This window comes from Pteropus vampyrus, unplaced genomic scaffold, assembly GCF_000151845.1.
Source record: "Pteropus vampyrus isolate Shadow unplaced genomic scaffold, Pvam_2.0 Scaffold34, whole genome shotgun sequence".
NCBI classification, from domain to species: domain Eukaryota; kingdom Metazoa; phylum Chordata; class Mammalia; order Chiroptera; family Pteropodidae; genus Pteropus; species Pteropus vampyrus.
This window is the reverse complement of record NW_011888815.1, coordinates 1,125,543-1,142,460: the sequence shown is the minus strand read 5'-3', so window position 1 is coordinate 1,142,460 and position 16,918 is coordinate 1,125,543. Positions and strand designations below refer to the sequence as shown.

The 16,918-nt window shown below is 39.3% G+C and overlaps 1 protein-coding gene across 1 annotated transcript in view; it reads left to right on the top strand.

Annotated features, from left to right (window-relative positions):
• AKAP13 (A-kinase anchoring protein 13) overlaps positions 1 to 16,918 on the top strand; it is a 247,495-nt gene that overhangs the window by 77,913 nt on the left and 152,664 nt on the right. Inside the window, exons 3-4 of the mRNA XM_023529007.1 lie at positions 7,638 to 7,785; positions 16,402 to 16,698. Coding sequence (XP_023384775.1) covers positions 7,638 to 7,785; positions 16,402 to 16,698 — 445 coding nt within the window. The remainder of the gene's footprint in view (positions 1 to 7,637; positions 7,786 to 16,401; positions 16,699 to 16,918) is intronic.

Below are 16,918 nucleotides of genomic sequence, written 5' to 3'. Positions count from 1 at the left end.
GTCACCCCTGTGCACTCATTGCAACTATCATCTGTTTCAAATGGAATTTGAAATCAGGCAAAAGAGAAGTCTGTTTCTCTGGCTCCTTTCAGTGGCCTGTGTTTGAATCTGGGAAGCCTTCCTCTCTTGGCGCTTGCTCAGCACAGCATCCAGTGCCTCTTCCTGCAGTGCCCGATCCTTGCTTTTCCTGCAGTGCCTTTTATACAGCTGCGGTCATTGCTTTATGTGTCTCTCTCTCCCTTAAAAGACTATGAGCCCCAAGAGGGCAAAGACTGTCTTGTCTTTATATCCTCATTATCTGCCATAGTACCTCAAGTGCTCAACTAATGTTTACTTAAATGAAGGGAGTGATAAACAAGACAAATTTAGTATTTTGCTTATTTGTAGTATTTTAAGTTTTGTTTTATAAAGGATGAAGTGTTTGTTGGTTCAACCCAACAAACATTGATTGGGCACGTGCTGTATATCAGGCCCTTTAAGAGTTGCTGTGTATACAAAGATGAACTAGATATAATTTCTGCCACCCTCACTGAAGTGGCTAAGGTTTCAGAAGGTAGATTCCTGCCTAAGGTGATCTGTCTTGAGCTTTGAGCATAATTGGGCATAGCCATTTCTCCACAGAAGCTTCCCTGGTCATACCCCTCCAGGCAGAGTGTGGGCATCCATCTGTGCACCTAGAGATGCTGGTGTTTATGCTAATTATAGCACTCATCACTTGGCATTCTGTCCATTTGCATGTCTGTCCAAGCTCCTGGAGGGCAGGCACCAGGATGGTGTTTATAATTTGAGCATCTGGGTGACGGCAGAGACAAAGCACATTAAACAGAGGGCACTGCATGCGTGTTTAGCATGAAAGGATGAACAACTTAAGGCTATGGTAAGGGGAGCAGAATAGAAAGGAAGGTAATGAACACAGTCATGTCATACCATAGATATGTTTTTACTAATTTATCTACTTGATGGACTAGAATAACAATTTTATACTAGTGGTAAAAAATAATGAAGTAATAGTAAAACTAAAGGAAATGTTTAAAGTAATAAAATATTTTAAACATTTTAAGGCTCATTTACATAAAATATTTTAAACATTTTAAGGCTCATTAATGCTTAATATTAATATTTTCAAATGTTTATGTTTTAAAAGTAATCCTAATACTAATGGATAATGGTCCTATATATATTCGATAGCAATAAATCATTTGAAACTCTTTTAGCTTTAATTCAATCTAGCTTTCTATTTAATTAGTAAGATTAAGAATTACCTTTTGCCTAGGCTTAGGCTCTTATAATTACTGAGGGAATTATTAACAGCAAGATGGTGAAAATAAAGAGAAATCTGAAATATTTTAGGTGGCGGGAAATTAACTGTCATGAATCTAGGAAATGACATTTATTTTAGTTTAGCAAATGAGCTTTCTTGAAGACTCGAAGTGAAAAAATAAGCCTGATGGCAACAACATCATACACTTATGTCAATTCTTATCTTAAAGACGCTCAGTATACTGCTTTGCCACAGGCGTCAGAGGCCTCAATTGTGGCTGCCATTGATAAAGAGAAATATGTATGCTAAGTCTCGTCTTTTTCAGTGGCACTTGAGTTTGGGTTCTTCTCGGGTCCAAAGGATCTTATTTCTGGGGTTGAGGCACTGGAGTAGACGAATGGTATGCTGTCAAGAAACCCACTTAAGGCTGGAGAAGAAATGAAACAGTTCTTGAGTTTGCTGCATTCTGTCTTCACATCTTCCCTCCATTGCGTATTCTGAGGGTTGCTTAAAGATTACTCCTTTTAACACTGTAAGTCCTTTAATCCTTCCCTCTTTGATGTCCCTGATCTGCTGTTCCCTGACTTCTCTTCTCTGGCTGGCGTTTCCTTGTTGCTGTTTCTGTTGATCAGGTTCCTTCCCTGCAGGAACACCAGAGTCTAGGCCTCGCTCTCTGTTACCATGGAGAACTCATCTTTCCTCAAGGCTTCGTAACTATGTGCAGCTTGACTGGCAGATCCGCTTCGCCAGCCCAGACCTTTTCTGACAGTCCTGCTAACCACCTGTTGGACACATAATGCCTACAGTTTTCCATCCCGCAGGTATATGAAACTTGACATTTAAAGCTTATCATCCTCCTCCTCACAAATCATTCCCACAACCCTCCCCACACCATTTTTCTTTAATGAGTTACCCCTTTTTCTGTTAATATCACTTCATGCTTACCCTTCCTATCTTTGTCCAGTCCCCATCCACTCAGTTACCATATTTCATCAAATTATTTTCAACAAAATTGCTTTTTCACATTTATTTCTTTTTGGATCATCTTGCTACCATAGCACTTTAAACTCCTTTTGTTCCCGTACACCGTGTTTTTGTAATATTTTCCCAAATGGTTTCCTTGCCTCTCTATTCACTTCTTGTTAAGGTACTGCTGTGAGGTAAGCTCCTGTAAAAGTCTTCTAGAACATTTGCTGCTTTTAATGTCATCCTCCACCCCTTCCCCAATTTTCTCTCAGTACATACCACATGAGGCTGTTTTTTTTTCTTGCCTACACAAGTTCAATTATGGATATTTAAAAAAATTGAAAAACATAGAAAAGCATGGAGTATATTAAAATTGGCTTCGACCACCATCTAAGAATAACTGCTATTAAAGTTTCGGTGTTTTCTTTTTTTTTCAAATGTGCATTTTGAACATATGCTACTTATTCTAGGCAAAGGGGGTATCTCAGTGAATAAAACATGCTCTCATGGGGGGTCACATTCTGGTAAATAAGTTATTTATTAAGATATAATTGACATATAGCATTGCATTTGTTTTAGATGTACAACGTGATTTGGTATATGTATGTACTGTGAAATGATCACAATTAGTTAACACATTCATTACCATATATAGTTAAATTTTTTTTCCCCTGTAATGAGAACTTCTAATACCTCCCTTAACCAATTTCATATATACAATTCGGTATTATTAACTAGTTAAAACCGTATTCACCACGCTGAGCATTGCATCTATAACACATTACATCTACTGTAACTCCTTTATTGAATGTTTATATATGTGCCATGCACTGCTGTAGGTGCTTTGCTGTTGTCAATTATTTAATTCTTACAACAACCTTATTAGTAAGTATGATTGTCATCCTTGCTTATGGCATAGAGAATTTGACATTCCCCAGTTAAACAGTTAAGAAGTGATGCATCACACTGTGACTCAGACAGAGGCCACCTTCTTAACCACTCGGCCTGCTAACAAGTTATAAGCCAGGTTTGAAAGTTAGAAGCAAACCAACTTAAGGTGTTGATCTTAATCGGCCTTTTGTGAGAACTATGGCAGCATTGTTTTCCAGAACCTGAGGTGCTTTGTACCTGCCTCTAAGGTTTTCTCTTACAGCATGCCCTCTGCTTTTATACCTCATAAGCAGTGACCCCTCTTGATCGGGCCTGCCATTGGCAAGCCCTTGCTTTTCCTAGGGAAATCCTCCCTCTTTCCCCCTCCCGCCTTCTGCTGACTTGTTCTCAATGATGCGGTGGTTAAAAATGGGTGTGCGTGTGTGTGTGCTTGCGCGCTCTGACTTGTAGCATTTGCTAATTTCAGTGGTGTGAATATTCCCATAGCAGTTGACTTCAGGCCGCCAATGTCACATCGCTGAATGCAGCGTTGGCAGGAGACGTGAGCTGGTAAAAGCCGAGCAGCAGCTCGTCATCGTAATAGAATCCCTACTGCGTAGATGCAATAGAGCTGAGCCTCGGGAGCATAGACAGTGGTAGGATGTGATAAAATAATTAAAACATGGTAGTTCTGAGTATTACATTTGTTTTTAGCATACTTTAATTATAAGCTTGTATCATTTAATTTTTAATAGCTGCACTTAATAAGCAGCTTGCAGAATTCCTGAAAATCCAATGATTAGTTCTCACGAGCCTGTACAAGCCAGGTCTTGCTGGTGATGGGCCCACCATCAAAACCCATGCGGCAGACACCGTCTTGCTATCTAAGACATCACTGCTGTTTCTGTACCCTTCCTGTCACAAAACTTTTCTGATTTCCCCAATCTGCATCTGACGTCTTGTTTCCAAGGCCTTGTCCCTTGCACCCATCCCCATACTGACACTTTCTCCCATCCCTCACATGTTTTTCTCTTTGCCATTTTTTCCCTCAGCAAGTTACTGTCCCCAGTTAAATGAAGGCCTCATACATAACTAATATCTTGGGACACGGCAAGTATCTTCACAATATGTTGGGCCTCACATGGAGAAGAAATCCTTGATCAAGAAAGGGAAGATCTGTTTTTAGAATTCCAGGTTAGATATCTAAGTGGAATTTTTTTTTTATACTTAATAAGCGTATATAAAGGTGATTATGGTAGTATAAAATGAATTAAAGATGGGAAAACTGAGACCCAACTACCATTTAAAACCTTGTTTTTATTGGTAAATTAATGATTGATTTGGTGGCATTTAGGACTACAGTGCACTTGTATTTCAGAGATCACCTGTACTTATAAAATGGGGCCTAGTATAGGTTATCTTTCCTGTGAGTTCTTGTGTTAATCTGTCAGCAAAACTAATTAAGACCCTGAAAAAATTGTCAGGTTCAAAGGATATATTTCTCAGTGAAGAAACATGAAAATATATTGGTAAGGATAGCACTGTGTTTCTTGAGTTTAGATTACTGGAAAAGTGGAGATGTAGATGCATTCTCTTCCTGGGGTTGGATCAAACTAAAATCTTAATCCATAATGTCTCAAAGATTGCCCCGTTTTAATAAGTTTTTCTGGTGTCTTTAGAAGCCTTACAGACTTTGAACCGGGGGCAGTCAGATTGATTTATCTGCTGTGTGGGGCAGGTCCTTCCCTGGAGCAGCAGAATCACTTACCAGAGTATTCCTCCAGGAGGGTGCAATTAGAGCAACCATCTCAACAAAAATTCTCACGTAGATCTGCTTTCCCTCTTTATTTTTTAATCACCACTATACTCAGTCATGCCAGGCCATCTCAAGTAATCGTAGGTGCCTGGTACTCCTGCAGTAAAATTGAAGTCATGTGATGGAAATGCAGAGTAAGAATTTTTCTTGTTTGCTCTCAGTGACTGTCAGAATGCAGAGAATATTCATTCCTTCAAGGGAAACTGGTACTTAAATTCTAAGTGCCTTTGGAATCTAAATTTCAAGTGACTTTGGAGTGAACGAGGCTTCTGTGTTCCCTTCTACTTCATATTTTGGCTACTTTGAGTTAATGTTGAAAAAAAACAAGCTATTAAACAAAGCTATGAACACAATTTGAAACTTTTTTACTTTTGTCTTGAGAATGAAAAAAGAAGTTGATATTGAGAGCTTTGGTAAAAAGATTTCAATTACCTATTAGCCGTCTCCTCTGTCCCCAATTAAAAGAAGGCCCCGATGCACTAGGGCTGTGGGCACGGTCTCCCCCCAATATGCCAGGTCTCTCATGGACGGGAAATCCTTCATCTAGAAAAGGAGGAGATAGTCTTAGAATTCCTGGTTAGATATCTAAGTGAAAAAAACTATTCTGTAAAAGTCCACCTTGTAAATAATTTAGGCTTGAGGGCCAAACTGTCTCTGCGGCAGTCACTCAGCTCTTCAGTGGCCCATTCTCATGCAGAAGTGGCCGTAGGCCATGTGTAAGCAGATGGCACGACTGTGGTCCAATACAACTTGATGTATCCACACTGAAATTCAAATGTCGTATAATTTCCTCATGTTAAAAATCTTTTTATTTTTTTAACCTTTTAAGAATGTAAAAACCTTTCTCAGCTGTGAGCCATACAAAAACAAGCAGAGGGCTGGATTTGGCTCATAGGTAAGAGTTGGCCAACATGTGCTCTAAAGGATGAAACTTAAGAACTTTCATTTACACTTTTTTTTTCAAGTTATAATGATATTTTGGTACCTTGAAAAATTGGCTCTTCTCAAATGTACTGCAGACATTGTAACTGGTTGTGGTTTATCATTCTAGAGGATATTAAACATTTTACCAGCCTAAACTTTTCAAAAATGTTTCCCGGAAAGAGTCTTATACATAAATCTAAAGTATATTTTAAGTAGTGGCCGGAGTCATTGATAATTCTGTTTTAGGATGCTTTGGAACTTTCCAGCTCAGCATTCATAGTAAGTTACAGTTTCTCTGGAGTTTGTTCTGACTTCTCACATGCTGCGTTCAACAGAGTACTCCACAGAGCTGTGGCGTACACTAAGAAATAGACACTCGGGACCTTGAGAAACACTCTGAACTCTGTTTCCACAGTCAACCTTATTGGGGCAATTTTGTTAGTAGACTTAATCTGAAGTTTGACTTCAAGATTTTTTGTTTTCACTGTCTAGTAAAACACTACCTCCTGCTCTATTATGCTGCTTTAAACCTCACTGCTTTAAAATCTGTTGTTTATGGTTACAACATGAATTCTATAACAGTAGTCCCCAACCTTTGTGGCACCAGGGACTGGCACTCCTATGAGAATCTAATGCCTGATGACCAGAGGCGGAGCTGAGGCGGTGATGCTAGCATTGGGGAGTAGATGCAAGTACAGATGAAGCTTCGCTTGCTTGCCCGCCGCTCAGCTCCTGCTGCGCAGCCTGGTTCCTAACAGGACACGGACCAGTACCGGACCACGGCCCAGGGGTTGGGGTCCTTGTTCATAATGTTTATGATTGGGAGAATGGTAATTAGGACTGTATTTCACAGAATATGTTTATAGTTTAGCTACTGACCTGAATTTAAGAAATTAACATGAAAACTGCTAGAGGAATATTTACAAATAAAGGATAGAGATGTCTTAACTTCTAAACAGTTACAGAGCCATAGGCACAGTTACTGGCACAAGATTTTTGTCTGATTCCAAGGGCGTAGTGGAGGTGGATAAAGAAGTGTTAGGGATTCAAGATGGTTGGCAAGCACAAATTATAAGAAAAGTGACCCTCCCATCCTAACAGATAAAGAATATCATCACCGACGGAGAGCTGAATATGTTCCAAGAGTTTTCATATATTAGTTATAAGAAGAAAAGGTATTATCTCCATTTCTATATCCAAAGAAACTGGGGTTTAGAGGATTTAAAATAAAGTCTTTATAGATGAAGTTTGAACCCAGATTCATCTGAAGCCCAGGCTTATGTTCTTTGCATTCTTACATTTCCAGGCCAGCTCTGTTAGAGGCTCTCCACCCTCACTGGAGGGTGAGTGGACTTGGCAGTGATTTGTAGCATGTAGAATTTAGAGCATTATGGCTGCAAGTGGAACATAGGGGTTAAGGGGCATTCTGAGTATAAGGGTGTATCTCATCGGTGCCTCCTCATCCTCTCTGCCTTAATTTTGGATTTTCCACGATTTCTCCCTTTTTCCCATTCATTAAGTAGGTATACCAACTGCCGTTTACTTGTTTACTTGTTTGTCTAACCACCTCCACAAGAATATTAGCTTAAAGAGAACAGAGATTTTATTTTGAGGTCATTTTGTATTCTCAATGCCACGAATACTTTCTGGCACATAAGTACCCAATCAGTGTTTATGTTTGTATAAATTCACTAGAGTAAGGCACAGTTTAGATGATACATTTGATTGTCCCTTAAATTTGATGTTTTGTAAAGATAGACTCAAGAAGAACCTTACTAATGCAAACTTGCTCTTTCCTAGGGTGATTGTGTTGTGACTGTGCTGCTCGCTGAGGAGGACAAAGTTGAGGATGATGTAGTGTTTTACTTGGTATTTTCGGGTTCCACCCTCCATCACTGTACAAGTACTCGGAAGGTCAGTTCTGACACGCTGGAGACCATTGCTCCCAGTAAGTATTTGAGTGCAGTCTTTACTATTTTACTAGCCTTTACTAGTTCTTGGACATTTTTATTCTATGTTCACTTGTATAGAGTGATAGGAAGAATGAATCCAGGTTATAGGACTATGATCACACCTGTATTTTCAATAAATTTTAAAATGTTTTGTTTATATTTTCCTTATTCCTCAAAAATTTAAGCCTAACTATAAGTAAATGAAATAAAATGGTGTCATAAATTGAAAGATAAAAATCAGGATCAATAAAAATATTTATTGGAATGTCGAGATATGGAGAAAACTTCAGCATACGTATAAGATAAAGGTTCTCAGATAAAGGTTCTCATGTGGTCACTGTGGCGTGTCTGCAAATTTGATTCTTAATATCAGAATGGCAAAAGCAAAGGTAGAACACACTTGGTAACATTCATCAGCATCCGTGAAGGAAAGGCTTAAAAAAATCTTTCATCAAAGCCAAAATTTCCCCCAATTAGAATATAGTTCATGGTGGAAGGAGTGTTTAATCACCGTTGATTTATAAGTTTAACATAATTAAATGGAAAATGTTTACTTATTAAAAATTCATCACAAAGTCATTAAGTCATTACTGTCTCCACAGAAATGGCTGATAAAGTAATGACTGTCTTTTGACTTATCCCAGCGTCTGAAGTGTATTGATTTGTCTTTGGAGATGAGCTTCTTTCTTTCATTTACTCCTTTTCAAAGTTAACAATTGACCAGTTTTCATCAGAATACAAAAGAGGGCACATTTGGGAGAACCTCCTGAAAAATACTGACATGCTGACAGTTGAACAGTTTTCCTTTAGAGAAAAAAATGGATTTAGTTCTTATTGAAACATTTTTTTTTTACCAGTATTTTTATATAACACTGATTCTACTTTGTTGGAACAGATGGTGTAAAAAATTATTAGTTTACGAAGCGCTTTCAATATCTGGTCTTGCCAGTATTGGATAAGATTGCCTGTTTTTTGTTGTGCCATTTTATATAAATTAACTTAATGTCTGATATCTCCTAAATCCTGGAATTTATACCACATTCAAGAACTGGGGTTATGACAGTTGAAAGCTCTATTTATCCTCCTACTTGGCAAAAATGATTTTGAAAAATGGAAGATTTAAAGGTTTTTGGCAATTCCTGTGAATGATAGGAAATTTAACAAGGAGCTCAGGATAGATACCGATTTCCTTTCTAAAGCATATTGAGTATCCTTCTTTGTAATTTAAAGCTCCAGTCGTCTTGTTCCCTGTGATGTATATATCATGTCAGAAGGCTTGGCTGGAGCTTTAGGTCTGCTCTCCGGCAGGTGCCTCGTGGCTTAACATTTATCACGTGGGGCCGATGGTGAGAAACAGCTCTTCAGCCAGGCAGAACCCGTCAGTCCTGACGGGGCTCTTGTTAGGAAGGGAGAGGAAGGATAGAAACACCTTTGGAGTTAAATTTTTGGGGAGTGCGCGTGTGCGCGTTCACTCATTTTTTTTAAGGTGCTGTGCACCTGCTGTAGTATTTTTTGGAAGGGTAGGGTGGAGCATTTGGGAGTTAAGTTAGTTTTGCATTTTTTGCTTATATCATGGAAATACGATTTTAGTCTAGAATTAAACTGCCTTAAATCTGTCTTTAAGCTCTTGACTCAAACATCACCTTCTCAGCAAGGCCTTTCCTGCCCACCTTGTGAGTACACAGCCTGTCCTCGTCTCTGCTTGTTCTTCTCATCGGCACTTAGCAGATTCTAATACATTATACATTTCATTTATCTTATTTATTTTCTACTCGCTTCTGCTAAAGTGTTAACGTTTTTAGTGCATGGATTTTAACTTTATGAGGGCATCGATTTTTGGCTGTTTTGTTCCCTAGCGTAATGCTAAGAAGACTTGTCCTAGGAATTCCTGCCACTTGATAGAACAGCGTTTCCACTGTGGCCAGGTTAATCCTGGTTCTCAGAAGCCACTCTCCTAGAAAGTTTGTGCACACGTGGGGACACAACACACACATACACACACACACACACCCACACACCCTTTCTTGAACTGAATTCTCGACTCTATTTAGAGTATCTTTGCTGATTTCTCTGTCAGTTGCCATATTGATAGCCTCAGATTTCCTGTTTGCTGAGGGCAGTGTCACATTAGTCAGATTTCTTTATGGAAAGTCTATACTTGCTCTGTGCATCCCAGTTACAGGATAAATGTGCATAGTCTGTGCAGCCACTGCTGCCAAGAGGGATGTCTCTTTGTGTTTTCTGCTCACGTGTGGGACTAGCTCTTCAATTCCTAGTCATTTTGGCTGATTATGGGAAGAAAAAGAGCTTTGTGTCTTGTTCTTGCTTTTAATGTCATGTTTCACGCAGATTGCTGGCTCTGATTTTTCTTTGAGTTCTCTGTGTGTTTCACTGTCAATGTTTTGTAATATTTTAGCTTTTACTAAAACCTGATGATTGATTGACCTTCAAAAGGCAACTACTTCTTGATGTTAGTCTGTAACCTTTTACTGTTTGGAAAAGGGAATTAGATATTACTAAATTGTCTCCTTAAGTAAAAAACCTCTTTGACTTTAGGTATAGAGATTATTACTTTTTCTGTTTTCACTCTTTTGCTTGTTTTCTAGTGAGAAGCTTACGATGAATTATATGTGTGAGTGTGTTTAATTATAAAGAAGTTGTAAAGGCTTTTTAAAGTAGTATTTTCTTGTCTTACTACCACTGAAAGGCTATAGACATATTATTCCCCCTTTTTAATAAAGCATGTATGTTAAGAGGAGTAACATCTTAGGGGACAGTCAGGTAGAGACTTTGACTTTCTGCTTTGTCTGCCTTTGAATTGTTTGGCTGCTTTCCAGTGAGCATGTTACTTTTAACATATCTAATAATTTTTAATAAAACCATTTTGGAGACTGAGAACAATGTCCTCTCTTTTGAAAATAAGCCATCTTTGTACTAATTACACTAAACAAAGACAAGTTTTATAATAAAAAATATTACCTTCAAAATACCTATGAGTTGGCTGGTTTAAGAATATTATTTGCTATAAAATACAGCCTGAAATGGAAATACATCTCTAAAAACAAAAGGGTATTACCTTTGTTACCAATGAAAATATCTCCATAATTTTCTCTTCATATAAAACAAATCCAGCCCAAAATTCCATTTGAACTAAATAGTGATTTTCCTTCAGAAATGAAGCTCAAATTTCTCTTAATACCTGTGTAGGGCTGATAAGTAATGTAAAGTCATGAGTATTCTTGGAAGATAATTCTTGGAGGCCTAGTGAATACTGTCTTATTGTGTTCATTTTTATTAATTAATGTGAATTTAGACCAAGCAAGCCATGACTTCAGCTTGGTAGATGGGACGAGATGTTCAGTGGATGCTACATACTCTTTTTGTGGAAGGATTTGGTACAGAATCCCCTATTAAGTGAAAATCAAATCTTTTTAGTATATCATTTATTTACTTTTAGAATTCATAGCAAGGTTTCCGTTTGACAGGGAAAGTAAAACCATTCATTGACCCAAAATTTTACTCAGCTCTTTTGTATTTATGTTTTTTCTATCTTGCTCATCAAAGGGAAGGTTCTATATAAAGTAGATTTTTCACTTAAAAAAAAGTGGATTTACTGTGATCAGAAGTCCTTTTGGTATTAAAAATCAGTGCTTACAGCCCAGGTCTTAACAAGTAGTTTCCCAGTTATATTACAGTGCATCTCAGCTCTTGCGGACCAGGCTGTTTGTGGTAGCAGAGACTCAGGGGCTGCCAGATTGAGTAAAACGTTTGAAAAGAAGTTGTAGGCTTTACACTGGCCTAATCAGAGAATTCTGATATCTCCCCTCTCTGCTAAGCAAGGTTATTTTTTACTAAACATTTTCTAACAGTTTCTCTATTCTAAAATACTCTGACTATAAGGCTATCTCTAGACAGATGTAATTTTGTATTTAAAAAAACTTAAGTTACTACTCCAATGCTAGTCAGTATATATAGTGACTCCTGGAAAAACAAAGTGAGAACGAGTTGAAGGGGAAAAAAATATTTGTTGTCTACTGTCCCAGTTGAATGCGTATGTGGAAATTGTATATTTTACCACTTTGGAACTACAGACACAGCACTGGAACCCTAGCCATGTGCATTACAGTAAGGGGGTGAAAATTGGCTTGTGGAGGGGGCAGAAAGTCTTACTCTTATATGTAAAGCACAGATATACATATACAAATGTATGGTTTATCTGTGGTATTAAAATTTCATAGGATGGGGAGGCAAATAGAGAAAAACATCTAAAAACTCTCCGGGTGGTAGAGGGTGACAGTGAATTAAAGGTTGAGAAACAGCACTGCATTAGAGTAATAGCTGGGAATATAGTAGATCGAATTTTTAGCATTAATTATCTCTTTTCTCCCCCAAAATGTACTTGATGAAGTTGATATGCCTCCTGATTTTTTCCCCTGCTTCTCGAATACTTTCGTACATAGAGAGACATTTTACACATATACCTGATTTGCACATCTGCCATTAGCCCACCAGCAACTCACAGTGGATGTGTACTTCTGCTCATAATTTGGAGTCCGGTCCGAAGACTGAAAATTTCCTTTAACCCCTTATAGCCACTTCCAAGGGAAGGAAAAGACCACAGTTTTAGACACTCTGATGCCAAACCGAAGTAGTGAAAGAAACTGTATTTCTATTTGCCACCACTGACGGCTAATGTAGCCTTTCCCTCAGGAGATAGTCTGCGTGGGTCAGGCCCGGCAGGCGCTTTCAGTGTTCATTTTTAGAGCTGGTCAGACAGAGTCCTGATTGTTTCATCCTCAGAAGAGAAAGCCCGGATGGGATGTGTGCCACTCTTAGCTTAATAGGAAATGAAGTAATTCTTGGGTCATGCTTCAGCAGTTTTGTTTATCTGTAGCAATATTTCGTTTCCATGGGTACGAGTACTTCATGGAGTGATAAGGAGCCTGTGGAAAAGCTCTCTCAACCTCATGAGCACACACCTCCCTCCCAACCTGTGAACTTAAAAACAGTTTGGATTAGATGCATTTAAGAGGACCATCAGCAGTTTGATTTTTGTTTCTCACCGAGGTGCTACTTGTTTTTGTTTTTTCTGCATTTGTCTCCCTTCCCTTAATTTTTTCAGTTCTGCAGTGCCAAAAGCAACAATTAGCTCCGAGGCTTCATTGGGCCATGTTGCAGAAGCTCTCCGTAGAGCATTAGGGCTCTGTTTTCCTTGCGTGAGCTGAACAGGAGCATTTAATAGCCAATAACAACTACGAATTTTCAGCGCCTGCTTTGTGTCAGGTCCTGTGTGTACGACCATCTCTAATGTTTTTAACAACCTGGAACACTGCTGGGGTTCTCATTTTGTGCACAGGCCAAACGGGCTTCAAGGCTGAGTGACTTCTAGGACAACCCAGCCTGTCTGCAGTGGAGGGTGACATTCAAACCTAATATTTTCTGACTTCACGGCTAGCTGCCAGTAGATTTTAGGACCCCTCACATTTCACTCAATTAGGAACAGATGTCTCCCACCCCATAATTTACTTAGGTTCCCTGATCATTGGATAAATTCAGAAAGCAATTTAAAACAATGGAATTAAAGTTGAAGCCATGTTTCTTTAACAGTTTCTCTCCCTTCATCCCCCCCTCTCTAAATTCCCTTGGGGTACTTCCTTCAGAAGAAGCTCAGTAAATTTTTCAGAACGTCCCTTTTTGGAAAGACTTGTGATTTTTATTTTCCTTCATTACTAGAAAATTGAATGGAAAGAAAAACACCATGGAACTAGTTGAGAACCTTCCACTCTTCGCTCTGCTGCAGCTTCTGTCTTTATGTGAAAAGAAGTTAAATTGTTATTCTATCAAATTGGATATGATTTCCCATCCCCATGTCTTTGCAGTGCAGATGTAGACATTGGTAATACCCTGCATTTTGCGTGCACAGAGGCAGCATAAGACTAATGGCCCCTGCACGTAGTCATGTCTTTGGACCTAATTTATGGCAGTCAGAGGTCTTATGTATGCATATGCTATGACTTTAGTTTTATTACTGGGACCATATTATATAATCTTTGTTTTTAAAAAATGTTAGGTGTTCTTTTGTCTAGATGCTTCATCTTAAAGGTTATATGGATTAAAAATAATCTTGAGAACCATTCAAGCCTAAGAGCAAAGAGCAAGAGAGAAGTAGCCATGCCAGCCTGTGCGGCTGATGCCCAGACAGCAGGGCGAGTACTTTGTTCTTGGTGGAAGCAACTCTCCCCGTTGACGTTTAATAGAGACTGATCCTGGAAACCTCATTTCTCCACTCTTCTTTTAACCCTTAGATTTTCTTTTGACAAAAAGAGCCTATAATCATATCAGACAGATTCCAGATTTATGGCACAGTTTACTTTGGATGATTCATAGTTTCTTCAGATCGTGAGTTCATGTCTGAAGGGGAAATGCTGGGCTAACAACTGGATGGCTTCTCCTAGATACCTGTCATGGCCTTTCCTGATATTCTTCCTCTTCTTATATATAGTTGTATTTTAGTTATACACAAATAGAGCTAATAATAGTTCACCCGTACACCCATCTGCTTTCTAACAAATTCTCTTAGAGCAGTAGAAGGAGATATGCATGCTTACTCTGCCAAACACACGTGCGTGCACACACATGCAGTACCCCTCACGATCTTCTGTTTCTCTCCTTCTCATTTATCTTCACCCTGTCCTGGCCCAAAAAGTCATTTTAGCAATTCCACATTGATTTCTGTGCAGATGCGTTACTTCTGCACTTTCTAGTTTTGAATAAGGTGGTATTGTTTGATTATGGCTTTTTGCTGAGAGAGAGAGGGGGAGGGAAGGAGAGAGGGAGGGAGGGAGAGGGTGGGGCGGAGGGAGAGAGGAAGTTCAAGAAGGTGGTTTTGCAGTGGCGTTGCGACTCTGTTTCTGGTTCAAGGTTCCACGTTTCTCACCTTCGCACAGGCTTGAGGAGGGAGGCTGTTCAGTTGCGTCAGACGGTGGATGATATTATTTTAGGTTTAGTATAATATCTCTTCTAAGACATGGCAAGTTTAAGTTTTGAATACAAAATTCAGTTCAGAACCCAAATTATTCACAATATCATCGTTGAATTGTGAAATATCATTTTAGTTTTTATTGATATTTATTCATATCTACTTCAAAAGAATGTCAAGAGTTCATAAACTAGGTTAATCTTGAATAAATGGGAAAATGCTGGTTATTGGTTAGATTCATGAATGAGGACCACAACATTCTTACTTTAATTCTTCTGATTGAAATACATATTGTTGCATCTACCTAATTTAATTGGACATTAAATGAAGCTGTGTATTTTGTTTTGGGTGATGGCATTAAAGAATTTTAAATCATAGCTCTTCACTTATAAGACTAGGAGAGGTTCTAGATTTTAAAACGTTAGAGGTGGTCGTATGCCTCAGGCCATATAGCTAATAAGTAAGAAAATAGGTTTGAGCCCAGGTCCATCATAGCACAAGCATCTAGGCGTAGCCAAATTAATATCTTCCTGAAACTCGTGTCTGCAGTAATTATGCCATCTCTTGAACTTACTCGCTACTTCCATTTTTATGTTTTTGAAGCTTTCCTATTTCTGGAATTTGTTTTCTCATTGGAAAGGTAGTTAGTTTATGGAAGAAGAACGATGATGTTAGCCGCATACTAGTTGTAATTAGTGTATGAAAGTTGAGGAAAAACTGTGTTTCGATGAACTTATTCTGCATATTGAAAATACTTAATTTTGTGAGACTAAAAATCCAGAAGAAAGTCTGATTCTCCAAGAAGAGAAACAGTGTTGTCAAACCTTTCTGGTTTTACTCAAACGGAGCTCTTTGGGCTGGTGTGTATTGTTATCTGCATTCGCAGCTCACGGGGTCTCTGCCTGTGTGCACCACCGTCATTGATTGGCCTGCCTGCTTTTCTGGACTCGGCATGTAACCACAACATTCATCATCCCTGAGTGAACCAGGCGATTTCATTGAAGTCCTCATTACCTCACAGGGAAGAACATGTATCTGAGAGCGGAAGTTATTTTTTAGACCTGGAATTGCTAGTAATAGTAAAATAAAATCATGTCGTTTTATGCTTTCCAGAATGCTTCATCATTTGATCTTTTGCATTGTGGTGATGATAAGGCAGATACTGGGGGCTGCTGAAAAATTCCTCCCACGTAACCTGTATGACTGACTTTTCCCCTGTTGGGTTTTCAGATGTAATTCAGTTCATTGGGTATTAGACTTCCCACTGCATGCCAGGCCTTACCAGATCCTCGAGCTTTTCATTCTTTAATTTGTTCAAATTGAACAGCCATAGTTCAGTATATATTGAGATGTTCAGAGACTCTTGCAGTGCCAAACACTATGGTATAGGCGTGGTGATAACCGGGCCTCAAAGGTGTCTGCTTTTCGGTAAGGGAACTACTTCATATTTGCAAATAATTTAAACAAGAACTAGACATGGAGTTTAAAGAAGTTTAGAAGGTTGCTGTCAGAGCTCAGGGAAAGAAGGGAGTTCTTTTAGGAAGAGGAACTTGTGTGCCATGCAGGAAGAGCAGAGAGGACGCACAGGTGCCGCCCTTCGGGAGGAGGACTCTAATACATGTGCTCCCTTCAGGTCACGACTGCTGTGAGACTGTGCAGGTGCTGCTCTGTGCTTCCAAAGAAGGCTTGCCCGTGAGCGTGGTCGCCGACGCGGACTTTTCCTTCGTGCAGGATGAGGCTTGCGACGCGGCCCAGTTCCTGGCGACCAGTGCCGGCAACCAGCAGGCCCTGAACTTCACCCGCTTCCTCAGCCGGTCGGGAACCCCCTCAGCGGATGTAGATTCCCTCGACGAGAAGGTCGCCCTGGCATTCAGACACTTGAAGCTGCCAGCGGAGTGGAATGTGCTGGGGACAGATCAGACCTTGCATGGTGAGAATGCAAATAACCCACAAACAACACTGGGGTTGGAATCCTGTTTTTTTTCTGGGGCTGCTTTTATGTGGCCATTGTCTTCAGGTTTTCCGCAGCGGCTAAATAAACGTGACCTTCACTGTAGCAAAGTAGCCTTGATGACATCTCTTCTAGGTTCTTCAGCCGAGCTGTTAAACCTGTTCCCGCCATGAAATGACCTGAGGGAGAGTTGAGGGCA